This window comes from Diachasma alloeum, unplaced genomic scaffold (genome assembly GCF_001412515.2).
Source record: "Diachasma alloeum isolate Michigan unplaced genomic scaffold, Dall2.0 Dall_scaffold_01094, whole genome shotgun sequence".
NCBI lineage: Eukaryota > Metazoa > Arthropoda > Insecta > Hymenoptera > Braconidae > Diachasma > Diachasma alloeum.
Genome location: NW_021681205.1, coordinates 406,181 through 429,058, shown reverse-complemented (window position 1 = coordinate 429,058; position 22,878 = coordinate 406,181). Strand labels below are relative to the sequence as shown.

The 22,878-nt window shown below is 36.5% G+C and overlaps 1 protein-coding gene across 1 annotated transcript in view; it reads left to right on the top strand.

Annotated features, from left to right (window-relative positions):
- Nucleotides 1–22,878, top strand: part of LOC107045851 (semaphorin-2A) — a gene marked incomplete at its 5' end in the record, with an annotated part of 49,484 nt that overhangs the window by 12,213 nt on the left and 14,393 nt on the right. Inside the window, 3 exons of the mRNA XM_015268247.1 lie at nt 19,917–19,979; nt 21,186–21,293; nt 22,392–22,662. Of these exons, the coding sequence (XP_015123733.1) occupies nt 19,917–19,979; nt 21,186–21,293; nt 22,392–22,662 (442 nt within the window). The remainder of the gene's footprint in view (nt 1–19,916; nt 19,980–21,185; nt 21,294–22,391; nt 22,663–22,878) is intronic.

Sequence of the window (22,878 nt, the reverse complement as noted above, 5' to 3'; positions counted from 1 at the left end):
GGGGGGGGGGGATTTATACTGACGTTTCTGGTGCACTGTTGAAAATTATTGGCTCAAATTTTGGGTGCAGTTTTTGGAAATTAGTGCTTTCATTACATTTCATGTTCATTTTTATTATTTCATACTAATTACAGATTTACACATTTTATTATTTTCATACTAATTACAGAATCAAATTAAATACTGATAAGGCTATTGAAGTTAATAATTCGAATAGTTTAGAAAAAAATTACTAGACTACCTAATTTTGCTAATGACTTGATGATATCTATACTCAAATTTTTTTATAGCCTCACCGAAATTTCAAGGAATTCCGTCATTGAAAAACTGTGAATTTCAGTTCAGTTATTCCAGAGAGTTAGTGGAAGTCAGGAAAATTGTAGTTAAAATGTATATTGAGGAATCTATTCCTGAATTTTTAATTCATTGAAAATTCTTCGTCATTTGGTGCTGAATGTTTAGGCTTTCATTTGACATTCATGTAAACTGGAAATTTATTTGAATTTACAGTGAAGTTTGGAATCCAATGTTTTTTCTCTCAGTAGAATTCACCCTCCTGTAAATATTAGTCAACTGTCTATGAAATTTTATTTTTTTTCAACAGATCAATGTGGAAGATCTTTAGCCGAAATTTCAATTAAATTCCGTGCATTTCATTTTGCACTTCATTTTCTCCTCACCATCTTCAACATCATTAAACCCAACACAGCCCTGAATAAACTATTCAAAACACTGCTAAAAAACCGACATTATTGAAACAACAACCTTCCCAGTAAAAAACATGAAAGCTAAAAACAAAAAAAGACTGAAAAAAAACTCTCTAATTCGAAGACGCGACAAAGGGTGGTAGTAATTTTTTTCTCTCTCGTCATCCCCTTTGAGCTTGTGGAGCACAAAAAGAGTCTTTCAAGTTATATATACCTGCAGCGACAATGTTGCAACGTGTATAACGAAGAAACGGCGGGGTAGGAGCCGGGGGAGAAGGTGTGCGTTATGTGCGCCAGTACAAATGTCGAAACTGTCCGAGTGGCATACGATGCGTATTCCCTGGAGCGATTTTATACTAGTGAGCTAGCAAAGAGATGGACCAAGGGATGAGTACGAAAAAAAATTGACTCTGCGGGCACTATGGGACGCCATGGCCTGGTAACGATTTGGAAATGCAATTATTCGAGCGCGGCGACGCGTTTCGTATTTCCCAGCACTGTGCGCTCCACCCCCTCCACCCCCCCTGCGCCTCGCCGTCCCCCCTTTTTAGTATTTTTGTACATGTATTTTTTCGACAGATGTGCACAGGGCCAAAGGTCAGTGAATTATTCTCATTTCGATGCGCTCAGTGTATCAAGGACGAAGGGAAATAAGGGGGGTGGAGAAATATGTCGGATGTTCTTTGGACGAAAAAAATAAATAGGGCAATTTCATGCGGAGAGGGAAAATATTTGATGACTGTGGGATTTTCGATTATTCGGCGATTACTTTGGCTATTTTTTTCTGCAGTGAAATGGTTAATACGTTTGTAGTCAAACATCAGAGCTTCCGGACATTTTACAGTGGTTTTATTATGGAAACTTTGCTGGTCTGGATTTGAATCTGGAATCGTTGAATCGTTAGAAAAGTTTTTTAAAAATTGAACAAAATTATAAAGTTTAATTTTGATAGCAGATTGATGAAATCCTCTTTTTAAAGAAGAACGGAACGTTTTTTCGTCAGCAATCTATTGCGCCTTGCTCGACTTGGGATTATTTCCATCCTGAATTTGAATATCTTCTCTTCATATATAATAAAATAATAACATAAATATTAAAAAATTTCTCCGTTTTTATTCTGTGAAATATCATGACCTTAACAATGATAACAATGATAAAGGAAATCAGACAAGATCGAATGAAGTGGCATTCAATCCTAAATCGATTCATGATACAATCCTTTGATCTATAATAAAGTGTAAAAAAATAACATATAACCTTCCAATACCTTCTCCACATTCTATTATAGAACTTTCAGTATTTCTGAGGATTGATCACTTTTAAAAACAATATGAACAATTAATGAACATTAGTCATCCGTGAGAACTTGAGAATTTTACATTCAATTTACACATTGCCCTAGTAATGTAGAAATTGCAATTTTTGAAAATTACGATCATTTCCTATCAATAATTTACAAACAATCAATTTCCCGCAATAAAAATCATTTCTGCGGAATCGTAACAAATTTATTCATATTGAGAATTACACCAGAAATCGATTTCATGCCTAAAAAAATTATTGCCGAAAGATTGAACAATTTCAATTATTTATTTACACACAACGAATGTTTAAAAAAATAATAATTCTATGCAAAATGTAATTGGAATGATGCTGAATGTTGACGATTTTTTTTCAAATATTTCCTACGCAATTTAATTGACCAATTCGATGATTGAAAATGGTTGAATCTATAATGTAGTCTGTACCAAACTCCGGAGGATACTTGCAATCCTCAAGACGTTTTGAACATCAATGATGAAATGCCATCGCATTTCCCTCTATCCTAGAATATGAAAAAATAGCTACACTCGTGTTAGTCAATCTACATATATCCAAGACGAGGCATCCAATAATTCCTCGCATCGATCGCACGTGGAATTTCCCCCCTCCACTCTCCTCAAAGAGAGGGGATATATCAATAAATCAGAGGATGAGAACTCTTTTTACTGTAGGATATCATAAAATATGTTTTCAGAGTGCTAAGAGTGTACTTCTCCTCGTCGATATTTTTTTACGAGCGTTGCGTGACGTACACCGCGGCTCAAGGGCCAGGATAACGCGAGCTTATTGCCGGCCAGATTTTATGGTTAATTAAGGTATTTTTCACTTCCTGGTTGAATTAATCTCATTGAGTTAATGATATGGAAATTGTAGAGGGAATTATTATTTTCGAAGTTCATGAATGTTTGCACCAGGTTTTGCTGATGGAAATATTGACGACGCGTGTTGGGAATTTACATTAGAAAACATTCTCAAATTCTTGGATAAAAACTAGATAATTTCGAGGGGACATTTTTTTTGGGGAAAAATTGTCTCCTCGAAATCGTGAAAGATTTTAAATTTCCTTCTATCTATTCTAAGTTAATTTCCCTCAAGTAAATCTGTTCCACTCCATCAAATATTCTCACGTGCACGGAGAGAAATTTTTGATGAAAATTATCCTGCCGTTCTATCCCAAAATTTAGTAAAAATTAATGTATGATGATCAAATTTGATTCTACGTCGGAGAAATTTTATCCTGAGAAAATAAAAATTCCCGTGCCGGTAGAGTAAAAATTACTGTACCGCTAGGGTAAAATTTACCAACCGTTCTGGAATGTTCGTTGTTATCTACATAAAAATTATTGGACTGGAAGGGTAAAATTTATTATGCGCCAAGATAAAATTTCTCCAACGTAGAATGAAATTTGCTCATCATATATTAACTTTTACTAAATTGCGGGATAGAAATGAGGAAACGATGACGCATGATACACTTTTATAGAACCGTAGGATAATTTTTATTAAAAATTTCTCCCCGTGTGGGATTATATTGCGGAAGGTCCTATTGAATTCTAAAATTTAGCATACACTTCACAGGCCTATCCAGCCCCGGGTGTACGGCAAACTCAAAAGATATTATGCGCACCACTCGCATAGTTGTCCTCGGGTAAACGAAATGCAATAACATACATACTCGTGCGTAAGTACCAACAGGGTAACAGGGATGGGGTTCGATTCTACATAACTTTGTCACGACGTCTGTCCTACCATTCCATGAATCCTACGGTTCCCCCTCGTACATGAAACAATATTCTATGCTAATACCGACTCCGTTACAATCCTCCTAAGAAAGGGGAACTTATATACAGTGGTGTACGCGGATTATACGGTACGGCACGCTCTCTAACAAACACATATAAATTTCGGGAATTGAATATCGAGAGGACTCGGCGCGGGCGGTAGTTATTTAAAAGAATTATATTTATGGGAGATCGGGCGACAGAAGGTTTTGATGGGACTTGAATAGTGTTACTGCGTGATTGAGAGTGGAACAGACTTTCTTTTGTATTCTTTTTGGGTATTTGCATGAGAATTGGTTGAATGTGGGAAGGGGGGAATGCACGGAGAGAAATATTCACTAAAAATTACGGAACAATTCACGTAATCCGCAATGGGGATTCGTTTTCCGGCAATTTTTAGAGGAATGGAAGAGAGGAAATCTGAAACGTTCAGTGAATTCTCTGTTTCATCACCGAACAAAGTACGAAATTGTCACGTAATTTGCCCCGAAGATGTAAAATCTTACAGAAACTTGCCGACTTATTATATCTCCAAAATCAAAAATTCTTGAACATTCAATAATTTTTATGAAGCTGGTGAGTTATTTCTACGTTCCGTTCCGTAAAATTTCTCAATCGTTGGGGAAAAATTACAGAATGACTTGTTGTCCCCACAGCGGTGAGTCATCAGACGGCTGGTTAATTTTTACGAAACAAATCATAAAATTTACACATTTTTTATTGAATTTTACTTCGCTCGCAGATTACGTTTCGAAACGTTATTTTTACGTTTTTTTTTTCTGGTGATTTTTATTGAATTTTTCTCTTCGTGTAGGATCAATCGGAGCAGATTTTTCGGGAAAACAGAGGTTTTTTAATGAGAAAAATGTTTTTATTTTCCCCGAAATTCATTAGTGTTTGCAGCAACTCGATTTTCTCCCTAGATCGGGGAAAAAGTGTGAGACGAAAAGAGAATTTTCAATCATTTTAGGGCTTTCTAAATGCGATAATTTTCACGCTTGAATTCATGATTTTTGTTGTTCTAATCTCCTCCTGTTCCAAGTATATTATAAAATGCTTTCATACCTCCTTTCTTCACTAAAATTATACTCTCAAACAAACGTTCTCGTTTGAACCTCGTCCATTAAAAAAAAAAATCCACTCCAAATGATTAAATCATTCGCATCCAACTTACAGATCCTTCTTCTGAAATTGACAATCACAAATCATCATAAATGAAATTTAATTCAATCCACAACAGCATCTCAAATCCATTTCCAGTTCAACACCCCAATGTTGAAAATCGACGTCGACCTTAACAACTGAATTATTAGCAGTATCACCGAGCTAAAGCCATTTCCATCTGATTTTACGGTTGAAATAGTGATAAAAATTTCACGGAGAATGTCACTCTCGTCGTAGTAACGAATTTCGACAAAACCCCCGGAGTCCAGCTGAGAGCCCCCCGCCCCCTCCTCTGGAATGAATAAAGGATGTGGGAATGTCGGGAGAGAAATGAGCCGATAGCTAAACGCAGAGCGAAGTCGATGGGGATGGCGCCGAGGTTGGATCGCAATCGATAGACTCCCACTGGATGTAGTCGGTAAAGCACGTGAATACTCAGGTGTGGGATCAATTTCTCGGACCTCAGGAGGGTCAGAGAGTGTATGCAGTGCTTCGGTGTAATACCTTGGGTTTAGTTTTTCCGTTCTTTATCCTTTACCCGATGGGATATTACTCTGTTGGCCTCTCGGGGCAACACGCCTGAAGTATTAAAGTAACTCATAAGATTTACACAGCCGTGAAATCGCGGATGAGATATATGCAGGCGAGACGGTAAAGGCGAAACGAGTGGGCATCTCGAGTTTATGTGTATGTTGAATGGACACTGGGTGCTCAGAGTGGAAATCAATGGGGAGACACTTTGTGTGCTGGACTGAGATTAACAACTTCTTCAGGTTTAAGTGCATACGTGTTCATTTATAATTGTGATGTACAGTGAGAGAAAGAACAACTTTTGACGAAGAGGGAAGAAAATATTCTCCTGTCAATTGTGAAAATCGTGAATTCTCCTGATGATAACAGCAAGAATGAATGTCTGAATTTCATACACCTTTTGTAGACATTTTTCAGATACTAAAAAACGTCTGAATAAAATGAAAATTCGTCTGCATGGCAAACATGAATTAAGACGTTTAGGCACCTGTTCGTTTGAAATTCAGACAAATTTTAATTTTATACAGATGTTTTTTAGTGTCTGAAAAGTGTCTATAAAAGGGGTGTGACATTCAGATATTCGTTTTTGCTGTGAAATAATTTCGTTTGCAAACTGAGAGAAAAAAGTTATCCAATGGGATGAGATTCACTTGTACCGAGAGAATTTTTAGGCCTTCTCAAGACTATAGAAATGATGTTCTTCCCATAAATTCATGTAGTTTGGGATAACTTTGAACTTGAATTGGAAAAAATCCAAATACTTCTGACACAGAAGGTTTACTTGATGTGAGAAAATATTCTCTTATTTTATTTATTTCATTTATTTAAGTACTTTATCGGTGCCCTGGGGTAAGAATGCACTCCCTAAGGGCAAATACAAGATTTTAGAACTTATTACAAAATTAAAAAGAAGAAAGAAAGAACGACAGAGTTCTAGGAATTGACAAGAAAATTTTTTCTTTTATCAACAAAATCATCTTTGTCAAAAGGAATTTTTTCTCTCAGTGCATTGTAATACATTATCATTCACACAAGCCACTTCTATCTTTTAGTGATTATAAATTCCGAACATAAAACAAAATTCATGTATTATTATAAATTTTATAGAGATCGCAGCGATCACCTATCCAGGGCAATTTTGCAGTCCATTATAGTTCGGTTTAAGTGACATTCGTCGTGGATAATTAGAGGTGATGTTTTAATAATTTATTCCCGCTCGGCTATTTTAATTATTCACACGATGAATATCTCGCTCTTAGTGATCATCACGAATAGAGATTAATGCCCTAAATTCCGAACATAGTAAAAAATTCATGAGTTATAAATTTTGTAGATGTACTGATAATTTATAGAAATGAAATGTTTGAAACGGCCGCAGTTTTTCCATTAATGAATTCTCCATGACCACAAAAAATTGATGTTTCCGTCGGGAGAACTGCGGAATGTTGATGTCTGCATGATGACACTCTGCAGAATGTCCTATTTACTATTCTCGTCTGGCCATTTGTACCAGCAAGTACATGACATATTCACTCGATGCTAAAAGACTTCTAACACCGCTGCATTGAAGCGATCAAACGGCAATCGAGGATCGCTCCATCGAATTCTTCATTAGAACGTTATTCTCTCTCGACGATCGCAGCGGTCACATATCCAGGGCAATTTCCCAGTCCATTGCGGTGGAATTTAAGTGACAATCGTTGTAAATAATTGCAGGTGATGTGTCGACAAATTATTCCCACTCGGTCATTTCAGTCGTTGACACGATCCATTTCTCTCTCTCAGTGATCACCCCGAAAAGATGTAAATCCGTTCAGATCAAACCTTCCCTGGAATTACCATCAATTTTAATCAACGAACTTCTGAAACTAATTTTTTTATAAGTTGAGAAATACCGGTAAAATTAGATGTGTGATTCCGTTGAGAATCGTCAGCGTTTTACCGCGGAAGCTCCTCTAAATCGAATTCAAGGTCACTCTCCTGAAAATCACTAGTCAACTGTCCCCGAAATTCAATTCATTCCCCAACAGAGAAATGTTAAAACTAAAACAAATTGCGGCTCATATTTTCATAATTCCTCTTTCAAGTCGAAATGAACACCGGCATGTACATTGCTCACCCCGATTCAACCACATACACATTCACTCCTCTATACCAATCTCTCTGTGAACACTTGCACAGAGTGGTAACGCAGAGGTTATTACGACGATGAATTTAGGATAAGCCTCCCTGGGAAATTTCAGTTTGATGAGCTCTCGGTGTGGCACCACGTTTGCCCACAAGAAAACCCCCCACGGGCTGTATATGTATGAAATGCGCGTGCCAACGTCTCTTCCATCGGGTTAACATTTTGCGTCAACCATCCCTGCCTCAACCGCTCTCACTTCCCTCCACCTTTTACCTTTTCCGTCTCAACTTTTACTCCACTCACGTGCGAGTTTCACGACTCGACGGAAGTTTTCCGGGGAAGACCAACAAGGCTTTTCCGACGTACAAGAATAATGTGAGCTTTCCAGCAGTTTACTCGGGAAAAATATCAAAATCCATAGTTTTTATAGCGATAAAGTTGAATTTTCTATTTCAACATCATTTATTCTTCATGTTGACAAAATCAATTCACTGTTCATTCAGAATATGATGAATTATTATTGTTATGTTATTTTTTATTTTTCGAAATCTGAATATCTGAATGTAATTTTGTATTTTCAACTGGTGGAAACATTTTTTTAATCTGTCGGATAATTATGTGTTCCCCTGAAGAGATTGTTTATCGTGTTGAATCAATTTACTTGCGGACAAAAAGAAAGTTTCCACCGAAATATGATAATTTTCGTAGTAGTAATTGTTATCGTGAGATATTTAAGGTTTGCCCGAATTCATGAATGATTATTATTTATTTTGAAATTAATTTTATTATTTTAAGCCTTGAAAAAAAAGAAATGTATATTTTGTAAAAATGGAATATTCGTGATAAAAGAAAAAATATCAAAATCCATAGTTTTTATAGCGATAAAGTTGAATTTTTTATTTCAACATCATTTATTCTTCATGTTGACAAAATCAATTCACTGTTCATTCAGAATATGATGAATTATTATTGTTATGTTATTTTTTATTTTTCGAAATCTGAATATCTGAATGTAATTTTGTATTTTCAACTGGTGGAAACATTTTTTTAATCTGTCGGATAATTATGTGTTCCCCTGAAGAGATTGTTTATCGTGTTGAATCAATTTACTTGCGGACAAAAAGAAAGTTTCCACCGAAATATGATAATTTTCGTAGTAGTAATTGTTATCGTGAGATATTTAAGGTTTGCCCGAATTCATGAATGATTATTATTTATTTTGAAATTAATTTTATTATTTTAAGCCTTGAAAAAAAAGAAAAGTATATTTTGTAAAAATGGAATATTCGTGATAAAAGAAAAAATATCAAAATCCATAGTTTTTATAGCGATAAAGTTGAATTTTCTATTTCAACATCTATTATTCTTCATGTTGACAAAATCAATTCACTGTTTATTCAGAATATGATGAATTATTATTGTTATGTTATTTTTTATTTTTCGAACTCTGAATATCTGAATGTAATTTTGTATTTTCAACTGGTGGAGACATTTTTTTAATCTGTCGGATAATTATGTGTTCCCCTGAAGAGATTGTTTATCGTGTTGAATCAATTTACTTGCGGACAAAAAGAAAGTTTCCACCGAAACATGATAATTTTCGTAGTAGTAATTGTTATCGTGAGATATTTAAGGTTTGCCCGAATTCATGAATGATTATTATTCATTTTCAAATTAATTTCATGATTTTAAGCCTTGAAAAAGAAGAAAAGTATATTTTGTAAAAATGGAATATTCGTGATAAAAGAAATGAGTTTTAAATTATGAAGGACTATCGAGGCGAACAGTAAACGATTGTCAGATAATTTACAAAGTGCTCGACAATAACCGCAATCTCGACGCAACGAAAATTCCATACACATCAGTTATTCTCTCAATTCCACAGCCAAAGAAGTTTAATTTCCGCAGTTTATACTTGATACAGTTTTGCATGAAGGATTTACGTGAAGATTGCTCGAGTGGGCGGTTCAATTTTCGCTGTTCACTAAGAAACACTGATTAAGGTCTTCTAAGAACTTCAAAGTATCTCCGTAGAAACCTTTGAATTCCCTTTTAATTCGCTTTAATGATTCAAACCGAGCCTTAATGAAAAATTAATTCCGTGATGAAAGAGCTTCATAAACTTTTCTCATTTTTACGCATCTATATGCAATGAGTTTTGCCGAGTTATTTTAGTTACCATTTTACTCAAAAGAATATCATTTGCAACTGAGAAAATCGTTGAATCTCAAACTAGAGAATTTTCACTTCTCGTGGATGAATAAATTCAACCAGTTGAGGGAAATTTCACGCGTATTAATTAAGGGAGAATGGGGTAGGAAGGATCGCTTTATTAGTTTGTTTAAATTTTGATGGCTTAATGGAATTTGTTCAGTTTCAAAGTAAAATATTTATTTGTTTCATCGAAAATTTATCAATTGTCCGATATTACCAGTGGAATTATTCGATTTATAACGATTTCATGGCGCCAACCCTTTGAATTCATTTCTGAAATCACGCTGAAGTCTTGGAATCATTGTAAAGTCATTTGAAATCAACGATTGAGAAATTTTACGGAACGGAACGTAGAAATAACTCACCAGCTTCATAAAAATTGTTGAACGTTCAAGAATTTTTTATTTTGGAGGCATAATAAGTCGGCAAGATTCTGTAAAATTTAACTTCTTCGAGAAAAATTACGTGACAATTTCGTACTTTGTTCGGTGATGAACCTGAGAATTCACTGAACGTTTCAGATTTCTTCTCTTCCATTCCCATAAAAATTGCCGGAAAACGATTTCCCACTGCGGATTACGTGAATGATTCCGTAATTTTTACTGGACATTTTTCTCCGTGCAGTGTGTCATCACTTACTCATTGCGCTTCAGCTTGAAACTAGCAAAAGAGTTGCCGAAAGAATTAAGAAATTACATCAGCTGCGAGAGGAAGAAATGTTGAACAACTGAAGACAGAGGAGTTTGAACTGCCATTGTTATTCGAATATAATGGTCGGAAAACACTTGGCAGTCTCCAATTATCACCGGGTGACATTGTAGTTGATCTTCTTTGTCGTAAATTCCCAGTGTTTGCGGGAGAACGAAAAGAGGAGTACAAGTGCAGACTGACGAAAACTCGGGTTTTCTCATTGGAGCCATTTCGAAATTTTCGTCCAGAATTATATACAGCTGAGCTACTTCCTCCTGCTCAGTTCGTTTCATTACGGTGTTCTGCACTTTGGTGAGAACGTAACGAAGAGAATGAGTGAGTGAGGGGGAGAGTGGGCAAGAAAGTTGGCTCGGATCCTACGGGTTCCTTTTTGGAGTGGAAAACGAGGAGGGCTGCACAGTGGGTGTGTTACACAAGAAAATGAGGCTTCTTTTACCCAGCAAAGAGCTGAAGATAGAGGGTCTCCTGACTTTCCCGACGAATTTACGGAGTTAGTGGACTTTAGTTTTCACTGGGGGGGGTCAGTACCACAGTCTTTCGCCACAAAAGGCTTGGGAAGAAATTGGACGGTGAGTGGTTGCAGTCTGGGGATTAGAAATAATCAATGTTGAGGGGAGTTTTTGAATGATTTTTGCCCGTTCACAACGGAATATTGAAGTCAATTTTATATATTATTCATCGGTTTTTTGAGAATATCATCTGAAGTAATTTATTATGAAGAATTCTGTTGTGTCGCGCTATGATACTCCTGAGTTACGAATAATTTAAATAATTTAAAGATCTTTTCAGGAAAACATGATTTTTTTGGCAAATCTAAGTTTTTCTCTCGGTGCACAGGGAGGATAAAGTATAGTTTTTATAACAAAGTTGGTGATTTTGTAAAGCTCATGCATTGTTCTTAGAATAAAAAAAATATTTACTCAATTTCAGAAGAAAATTTTGAGTGAAAAATGTTCTTTAAATTTAAAAAATTTGCGTTTTTAGATGGAGTTCTTTCTAAAAGGGTAAAATACTGGATTTAATTCATCATGAATTCATCGTGAAAACTCCTTGATAATAAAGGAGTTTTAGAAATATAAAAAAATATTTTGAAACGTAAGTAAATTAATTTGAAATCAGGAAAAATTGTCAATTCAGTTTTTGCTCCAAGAATCCAAATGTTTGGAATTGAAGGACCAAGATTTTCTCGAAACAATCGAGAATGTAGGTTAATTCAGTAGAAATAATGCTTCCTTCAAGCAGAAATTACTGAGAATTTCAATTTTTTTTTTCCTAATTGCGAAGAAAAATCATGAAATTTCAAGTTTCCCTCAAAATTCGACGAAATTTCAAATATTTGAGCAGTAGAAAGACAGGAATTTCCTGAATCAGTTGAATTTTCAACAGAAATATGAATGTATAGTGCCAAATTACTTTGAAACCAACTGTAATAATTTTCAAATGGATTCTCATTCGATATTGGGATAAATTCGTTCTCTGGATGATAGTGTACGTCAAATTGGTGACTCAAAGAGAAGAAGAAAAAGGAAAGGAAAAGAACAAAGTGACACAATTATACTGTGCGAAGTGCAAGTTTGGGGCCTCCCAAACCTCCACCTCGCGTAGTGACTCGGAGCAGTCCTCAGAGTGAGGAGCTCAATGACCTCCCAGCAACTTCAAACTGTTCAGGAGGTTGCTGGTGGCAATAATACTTCAAAAATCCCGAAAGAATGTCACAAAATACGACCAATTGCCCCTTGAAACCCGTTAATAATTCGCAAAACCCCCAATTGCCAACCGAAAGGGCGAATCCGCGGAGAAAGAACGTATGAAAATACTTCCCTGAGTGCTCCTCGTGATTATTGCCGGATCTCACTTAAATTCGGACGGCGCGTCGTCAGTACATGCCATCTCTTATAGACGCAACGTACAATATTTCAATGCAAGCAAGTCCTGGAATATTATTCCGGAATTGAGGATGGAGTATCCCGGATTACGCAACACACATATTCCTGATTCCAATATTATACACCACCCGTCACTTGATAACAATTTCCCAAAAGTGTACTAAAAATCCTCAACATTGTATTGTCCACTCGCAACCGAGTTCCCCTTCTGATAAATTTAATTTCTCTGGCCCCGTCAACATTCCACAATTCCGTAACTAAAAACCGTCAACAGAAACTCCTCAACAAATCCCGAGTTTCCGTCACCTTCCACTTGCCCCTTCACCCTCCCTAAAACTCTGAGAATCCGTCGCAAAGAAGATGAACTCAAAATCACCAGCTGATAATTGGAGACAGCAAAGTGTTTTCCGACTATTATATCCCCCAACAATAACAGTCCAAACTCCTCAGTCCATTGTTGAACATTCCTCCCCCATCGCCCGAGGTAAATTCAAAATTCTTCAAAAATATATTTTCCCACTCCGAAGTTAAACAAAAGTGAGCAAGTGACAATGTTGAACTTCACCAGCGCAACTCTCCGCGCACTTGTTTCCCCGCGCCCCCAACGTCTCCAACTTTTAATTACTCTCCCCTCCCCCCTCCCCCCCCCACCATTACTCGTGTTTATCGTCGTATTATTTCCATTCGCCGCGGCAAAGTATCACTCTCTCATTTTCGCAATTTTCAAGGTGTTGATGGGACTTGGATGGAGCTGTAAAATTCTGTACCCGAGGTTCTTTTCTCGTTTCTTCTAATACAACTGAAATGAGCTTTTGAGTACCCTCATTCCTCCTTGTTCTCTCCACCCACTGCGGTTTCTCCCCCTTCCGCGAAAAAACAATACGAAAATGTGGGAAATATGAGGGCTGAATAATAAACAAATAGAGACGAAAAGAGTCCATGAGTTATTGTGAATAGATGGATATCACCAGCCATAGTGGCACGGTTTGTACATCAAGTGGACACACAATAGCGAGGAGTTTGCCAAGGTAAATTGTGTGACCGCTGGAGTTTTATTTACGAGACGAGGAAAGGCAGGCAGTAAAGTTTATCCCTCTCTGGCCATTTGCCGATGCCCGGTTTTTTTTTCTCTCCTCTCTTCTTGGAAAATATACCAGGTTGAAACGTTAAAAAATTAATGGCCACGTGAAAATTACTTTTTTATTGCTGGACACTGGGTACTGGGGGAAAGTGTCGAAAGAATTTTCCTTTCCAATTAACGACAGTGCTCACTATTGTGGGCGTTGTATTTCTCAGAAAGGGTGTAAAGTGGAGTAAGGGAGTGCAAATGTAGCTGGTGGCGATGACACCGTGGAGAGATCGGTTTGTGATACATTGTATAGATAATCACGGCAAATTTTACTCGACAATTGGAAATTGTAGAGGGAAGTGGTTTCGAATACAAAATATTTTTATGATTCTTTCGGTGAAAAAGTGACATCTGGGGGTGCAAAAATTACGGTTTTCTGTGCAGGACACAGGAACGGACGAAAGCGAAAATTTATTGTACAGTGGTATGTAAAAACTGTCCTTCTCTGAAACGGAAAAAATCCTGAATTTTTTTTAATTTTTGGCTGAAGTTTTTGGTACAATTTTCGGAAATTTTTATCACATTTTAGTGCCAATGAAATTTGAAGGAATTTCTTCATTCAAAATTCAGAATTTCATTGAAATATCTGTGAGAACTGTCAATCTCAATACAATTATTGTATGAAAATTAATAGAAGATGAGTAGAAAATTTTCGTAAATATATTTTTGCATTTAATCGAAATTAATGGAACATTCAGCGGAATTTAGCACTAAATATTCATGTTTTCATCGAAAGTTCGGATCGGCTCAGGAATTCTCGTCTTTATGCCGTTTAAAAATTGGAATTTTCACCAAATTTTCAGTGAAGTCTGAAATTTTATAATTTTTTTCTCCCTTAAATAGTTTTTAAAGTCACTCTTGAAACTCAGTAACCCACTGCCTATAAAATTTCAATTTTTTCTGACAGTGTAAATATTGAGTAATATTCAGTTTGCCTCCAAATGGCTTTTCTTTGTTTAAATTCTCATTCCACTATTTAAAATTCATGAAATTCGATTGAGCCCTGAAAACAAATTTTCGAGATTTTTTAGATCATATTTAGTTATCCGAACACAAAAAAATTAGAAACTTAAATTTGAGCGATTACAAAGCTTCCATTCGAAAGCAGAAGAACTAAAACTATATTCTGCTACGATCGCTTGATTTATTTAATAATTCGTCCCCAACTTTCCTCCTCGTGTGGAATAACGGAGTGGAAATGTGTCTGATGGAGATGACACCACTATTTTCACCGGAAAATTGTCATTGAGATACTGCGGAGTACATGAGCGCTGGATATGCCCTGACAGAAACAAAATTCGGATGGCAGAGACTCAGCGAGATCCACAATTTCCATTCAACGTCCATCTGCCAAGATTGATCGACGTCAACTCTTGAATACATCTGAATGTACGCGCGAAGAAGGGGAAAAACGCGTGAGGAGTAAATCACTGCAAATCAAGTGGGGAAAAGTGCGATATCTTTGAATGAAATCAATATTGAATGCAGATTGAATTCTTTTGGAAGGAGTGGAATGGGGGGGATAAAAGGTTGGGGAGCGTTGGGTTTCCATTAGAAGATCGTGACTTATTGCATTGGACGACATCGAAAGCCACTTCACGCGTTTTCTTCGGAGCTTTACCTCAATCTCTCAATCGCGGGGTGGATGGGAATCATGAGAATACTCGTCATGCTGATGAGCTTGCTCTTCAACTTGGGGCGAGATACTAATGACAAAAATTTTAATAATTCAAGAGAAGAATTCAGAGAGATAATGACGACCTGTTTGGCCCCAGTTATTTACGGATTTTCATAGAAACGGATTCCATCGCATGATTTTTTTTTCTCTTTCTGAAAGACAAACTGGGGTAGAACGGGCCTTTTTCAATTTGATGAGAAACTTTCGTTTCTTCGAAGAAAATTTTTATTAAAAATTGAATGAAAAAATTTTGATTCTCAGGATTTTTTTTAAATTCAGTATAGTTTTACTTGAATTAAGAAGATTCTGGTCCCTCAATCGATGATTTTTCCTCTTGTAAAATTAATCTACTCAGGTATTGAAAATTTTTGAAAGAATAGCCTACCTGTTTCTTTCAGGATTGGCTGAGAGCATTTTTTTCTTTTTATTATCCCAATATTCGATAAAAACAAGTAATTCCAACAGAAATTCGCAATTTTATACAGCGGAAAAATCGTTAAAAAAATCCAAATCATTCCCTATCGAATTCTTAAAATATATCGACCCCAGAATTTCAGATTTTTCAAATTTCCAGCTGGTCCATAATTGAATGGAGTGCGAAATGTATGTTCGTTATACATTTCCACATCCATTGCGACATTTTCGATAGCAGAAAAATATCTTCATCAGTTATTATTGGCTATTTTATCAGCCTCCGCGTTTGTGGGTAATTCGGGCCAGAGTTTGTGGGTGATGCCACTCAGGATTTCTATAGGACTGCCAGACTCTGCAGCTAGAGGGCGGTCGAGTGACAGCTCGATTGCTTGGGGTAGTCGGTGGCCACTGGAACATCGGGTAAATTCAGGATAATTTATTATTATTCACGTGAAATCTTTCTCAAAATGGAGCTAAAGAATGGAAACAAAGGATGAAAATAGAAAAAATTATAACAGTTGGTCTGCATTGCTCAAAAAAGTCACGAAAACAATGTGGGCGGTATTGGACGCATGCCGGGCGGTATTACCCTCAAAGTTCGATTCCATCGCTCACTGGCCGATGGCAATTGAATTACAAAATTAAATACGTTTAGTGTTAATAAAAAATCTGTCCTCTTCACATCTTCGAGTAAACACCTCGAAGAACCCATTCTAACCGTTTATGACTCCTTGTAGAGTGCGAGGCTGGAAAAAAAAGACATTCCCCTTAGGTGGACGGTACATACACCAGCTCCCCTGGAACCTGTCAATCTTCAGTTAATCCAGAATTTTATTTCCGCTGAATATTCTCAAATTAAAAATGTAAATTGTTTAATTTTAAGAACATTTTTTAACGAAATTAAGACGATTTTTGAAGCTCAATTGTAAATATTTTTCTTCTGAAAGGTAAAAATTGTTTTCCTCTGCGCAAAGTCTCTTCGACTACCTCTGAACAATACTATCAAATTTCACAAAGACCGCGGAAGTAAAAAGGTTGTTGCCTCGTGAATGAAGAAAAAAAAATACTTAATCCAAAAATTCCCCTCTCTCCTTTAGTTCCCCTCCATGAAAAACCACGAGAATAAATGTACCGCGAGTTGCACGACGTAGCGAAAAAAAGAATTCCCTCCGAAATGTGAGTTAATGTTTTATGAGATAAAAAGGGCGCAACGCGCTAGTGGTGTTGGTCTCCTGAATTTTTCAGTTCAGTTACAGTACCCACAGCGCACCCCAAAACCCATCGGGGTGTTCCCTTAACCCCTGTCAAGTCTCTCGGGGTGTTGATGCCCCCGGGAATGAGACACGCACGTTTTTCCACCTCAATATTTTATGACAGTAATGTGTACGTTGCTGCGCATCATACGTCAAGCCTCTCCGTCCCTTTTTTCCCTTTGACGCCGGCATTTTCAGAGAATCGATACGTTATTCTTTAATTTTTATTCAAGTGAATGGAGGCCATTAGACATAAATATTTGTCTGAAATTTCGAATGGCCCTGAAGAGATCTTTTGTCGTGGCGAATCAATTTACTTGTGGACAAAAAAAGTTTCCACCAAAACATGAATTCTTCTAGGGATAGTTCTAATGATCATGACAAATATTTAATTATCCACCTCTTGAGCCAAATATTTCGTTGCTATCGAAAGCAGAACAATTATTCGTGTCTGAGACTTTCAAATTCGAACCAACCAAATTCTTTTTTGGCAATTTTCAATTAGCAATTTTGTTGGCCCAAACAAGACTCGTTTGACAACGTGTTTTTTTTTCTCTCAGTGCATAAAATATCCTCACGTCGAACATCTTTCTCGAGTTTATTCCCATCTCAAAGCGATAATAAATTACTAGTATCAAATACATATTTATTTAGTTCAAACAAAAAATTGATTTGATTCAAATAAATCGTTTTTCTGTGTGTAGAATATCCAGAATACATGTCTTAATGTCTCAGTTTGAACCACTAAAATGACCCAAATTTAGGGAAACAAACTTCTTAAAAAAGGAACAAACGTCTCAATTTCAGACATTAGATTTTCTAGTGCAGTGAAAATGAGAATTTCAGAGAGTTGCTCGCCTTTCGGCCTTTATTCATATCACAGATGATGAAGTTACAATTGAATTTTTTTTTCATCTCAACTCCGAGCTTTCGCTCATTCGGGACAGTTTTAAACTGCAGTTGATTACGCTCTGGATGATGAGGTCGAGCCGTATATTGCCATTGCCGAACGAGTCAAGGGAAAAGTTTTCCAGCACATTCACTCGTTAATGTTCTCCCTCTCGTTTAATCACCTCCACAAGTAAAAAGCTCAACCGCATGTATGACACGGTAGAGACGAGTCCGGAATTTTTGTGTCATTTGTGCATTCTTCCCCGTTTCCATTAGTCTCTCGCTTCTGTGTGCGTCTGTGGTGGATGAGAACTGGGATATCAACGGGTGATACTCGTTAGTGGATTTTATGCATCTTTTGAGGGGGAGATGTTGGATTGGAATTCACTGCGCTGATTGCGTGACATCCTTTTTTGGAGAGGATTCTACTTCGATATGTTTCAGTTCGGGGCTCCGGGAATTGGATTAGGGTTTATTCCTGCTTTTGATGAGGTATTTTAATTAAAGGTCAGGTTATTTATTGGGGGACGAGAGAACTTCGTGAATAGTCCTTGATGCAAAAATGGTTTTAGCTTTCAAAACAATTATTAATTTTGGTAAGTAATCGTGAAGCGGAATCAATTTTCAATAGTTTTTCAGAATTTTTCTCCGTTGGCCCGGGAAAATTTACTGAACGTGAAAATAATTTGTGTCTAAACTGTGAAATTTACTCTGCATTCCATCGAAAATTGTCCCAATGAACGCGTTCGGTAAAATTTCCTTTCCGTTCGCCTCCATGACCTTTAGATGAGTGCGAGGATAATTTTTGCATTCATAGATGTGTTTTTTTACCGAAGAAATCGTAAATTTGGTCCACAAACTTTTTTTTTCATTGAATTTTATTGATTTTTTAGGTAATTTTTATCCAACTTTTTTCTTCTCTTCAGAAAATTCAGTGTTATAAATTATCAATTCAAGAATAGGAGTTTTCTCAGTTGAAGGACACAAATGTTCCTAATGTTCGAGATTTTCTCAAATCTCAAATTTATGTTCATTCAGGTGCAGTTGTTCTAGATTTAATTATAAATAATTGTAAATTGATGTTTTTCTCTGATTTTTAAGGATAAAATTCTGAAAAAAAATAACACCAGAGAATGAATAAAAATTTCACATTCTCCGGGATTCCTTTCATGTTTTCACGACATTCATAGATTCGATAAACGCATTTTCAAGGCTCTCTAGGGCTTTCTTCCTTCACCATGAAATATTAACTGTTTGAAGTTTCAATGAGACCACAAATAAAAAAAAATATTTTTCTTGAATGAATGTAAATAGTGATTGATGAAGACACACTGAAAATTGGGTTGAAAGGCATTTTGTCAAAATGTCAACTCTGTATTTAATGAGGAAGATATCAGGTCGGGAGTAGATGTCAACACAACTGTTGAAATCTGTTAATTAATCCCAGAAAATCCTCGCTGTATGACAAAGCATCAACTTTTTAATTCATGCGACTGCAATCACTCAGACATTCTCTACTGCAATTCTCATTTTCTCATAAATTAACAACTCCATAAATTGACAGCACGAATTTTGGGTCAAACTTTCAAGCAAATCTGAAAACAATTGGAAATGTCACCTTTTTTAGATTTTCTGATGCTCCCAATGCATTTATCGATTTAATAATTGGTTAAATCAATTGTTTGAAGGTGCAGTGAGAAAACAAATAAAAAGAAACTATTTCTTTGCAATTCTGATTTTTCCATAAATGACATACGAACATATTCGTACTTTTGGAATGAAAAATGTCTGCAACTCCTGGACCTGAGCTCCGCTGATAGCTCCTAAAAATTGCGATAAGAAAAGAAGAGAAAACTGGGTGAAAAATTAGCGCGAAAAAGGTGAGCGCGGAGTGCACCTTGTCATTACGTTCAGGGACTATTAAAAGTTAATAATTAGAATGCAAGAGGGACTATCTCCTTTCAGCTCGGCTTTCACTCCTCGCTCCTCCAGCGAACTCAGCACACTAATGAAATGAACTATACATGCTCAAGAGTTAAGAACACATCTGAGTAATCAATGCAACGAATTTGGAGAATTCATGGAATTTTTATTTTTATTTTGCAGAGAGACGCTCTCAATCTCGAGCCGAGCAACGTCGCCAACTGCGTGTCGAAAGGAAAGTCCGAGGTGAGTACTATTAATATGATGCATTTCTTTCCCTCCGGGAACTATCCTCATTCCTCCTACTCCACCAAATGGATGAAATCGAAAATTTGAAACCACTTGAAATTGTCTGAAATCGCGAAATCACTATACTCAGATGGGGGATGGGTGTTTCAATTCGAGGATGATTATTTCGTTTCAGCCCGGGTTGTACCAAGCGCTCTCAAGTGTAATATAAGGGTCACACACTAAGTGTGAGAATATAAGGGTCAAAAATTGGAGGTTAAGAAATGAGGGTCGGAATATTAGAGTCAAAAATTGAGGGCCTGAATGTAAAGGTGAAGGAATGAGGGTCAGAATGTTAGGGTTAAAAAAAGAGGGTCAGATTATAAAAGTAAAAAAAGTGGGCGTCAGGCCATGAGGGTCATGTAAGGGCTAAAAACGGTGATCAAGCATAATATATGACTTATATTTAGACCCTCATTGCCTGACACCCACTTTGTTACTTTTATATTCTGACCCTCATTTTTTAACCTTCTCTTTTTGACCCTTATATTCTGACACTTAGTGCCTGACCCTTATATTACACTTAAGAGGGCTTGCTAACCCGGCCTGATACAAAAGAATCATCTTCGAATTGAAATACCCATCCCCCAATTCATATTCAATTCAGGTTTTGTTTTTCGTGTAGATGAAATCAATGATTGCATGAAATCATGGAAATCTCCCTGAAATCACTTGAAATCAACAATCACTGTGTCACCGGATTTCCAAATGAATGGAAAGTACTAAATTCAATTTATAAATAAATTGGAAATTTCCATTTTCATCGAGTATTGAATCCCCTATCGTCGAATACCACTAGTAAATTTATAATAATAATGAGCTGAGTTCAATGAACGAATTCGAGAGTAATATCCAATATCAAATATTATCTAATCATATTATAATTTCCTGGAAAATCTCGAAATTGATTGATTAAATTCAGTCGCTGGTAATATTCATCTCATGAGATATACACTCATCCTGGACTCGATTAACCGACTGGATGTTCCTCCATTTTTGCTGAGCATAATTCATTTAGGACGTCTTGATTGATGGATTCAATGAATTTCCACGGAATCTTGATACCACAGTCCCGGAAATTTATCCATTAATTAAAATTCTTCATTCGTCAAATGGAAATGCAACTAATGCGACGGTTAGTAAAACGAATTCTCGTATTTGCAGCATTTCGATTGCCGAAATCACGTGAGGGTCATTCAACCGATGAACGATGGTAAACGCCTCTACATCTGCGGCACGAATGCTCACTCACCGAAGGATTGGGTGATTTATGTAAGTATCTCTATTCTTATTCCTTCCAAGAGGTGAAATAATCCGCAAGTGGAGAATATTTCTCTTGGAATTATTGTCTTTTATGGTGAAGGCCTTCATCACGGAAATCGGAGTGATCCAATTATCTTCTTCAGATTTTCATCGAAGAATTGAAGAAAAATTAAGTAGTTAATTTTTTTGATCAACTTTGAAATGAATCAAATTAATCATAAATCCTAGTTAATCCTAGTTATATCCCAGTTAATTAATCATGTTAACTAGGAGTTTAATTTCGTAATTCATTTTTTGATTAACATTGAAATAAATTTAAAAAATTAACTACGAAATTAAACTCCTAGTTAATTTTTTTACCCAAATGGTTCGCAGGGAATATGTAAAGTTGTTGCCTGTTTTCAAAATTTTCAAGGTTTTTCAGTGCCGAATGGACCTGAAAATCGAGATTTACATATTCAAAAAATTAACTTATTTCTCAATAAAAAAATATACAGAAATTTCATGTAACTTTGTTACTGTCAAAAATTTCAAGCTTTTTCACTTGAAATTTCAAGAATAATTTTCTAGCAGCGTATTTAATATTTCATCTTTGCCGAAAACGTAAAATAAACTACAGTTCCTTGCATTAAAACTCCGGGAAACGCTCAAATTCTATGATTTCCTAAAAATTGTAGTCCACTCATCAGTTTAAACGACAGATTTCAAGAATTGATGAATTTCAGTGAAATAAAGCTGAATATTCTGTTTCGAAACGCACATTTTGGCACGCTTTGAAAATGCAAACATTCTCTCCTCCTCCCTGTCTTCCACACTCCTTTATTCCGCATCATCCCACTCACACCATCAATTCCTAAGCAACTCAAGTATCCGTGTAACGATCCCAACGAATATATACGAGTCCCAAGTTGTCGAAGCTTACGAGTCCCCGGTGCACAGTAGTGACCCGCGAAACTGCCTGTACCTTGCTTCCGTTTTTTCCTCCTGACCCCCTAAATGCCTTCTTCCAACACCTATTGAGCGCCAATTTATGTCGCCCTCCTTTTTTCTTCCCTCCTCCTTTTGTTAAATAGTTTTACTTCACTGTCTGTTTTTTTTTTGTTGCAGAGTAATTTAACTCACCTCCCACGTCACGAATTTGTCCCAGGCATTGGGATGGGCATTGCCAAGTGTCCTTACGACCCTGCTGACAATTCAACAGCAGTTTGGGTTGAGAAGGGTAATCCTGGCGATTTGCCCGCACTTTACTCCGGAACAAATGCCGAATTTACAAAGGCGGATACTGTTATATTTCGGGCTGATCTTTACAACATGACGATTGGCCGCAAGGCGTACAGCTTCAAGAGGACACTGAAATATGACTCGAAGTGGCTAGACAGTAAGTGAATGTATATTTTTAAATATTAAGGTATATCCCTTGATATGAATTAAGGATGTTCGACACCCTTTTAGCCAAAATTGACGTTGTTTTCATTTTTCTGGCAAATTATCGATGGGAGTGACGTGAAAAAATATAACGATTTTGTGGTTTGTCATTCTTTAATGGCTCACGAAGTTGCGTAGTGGTGCGATAATTTTCATGCGTTTTTTCTAC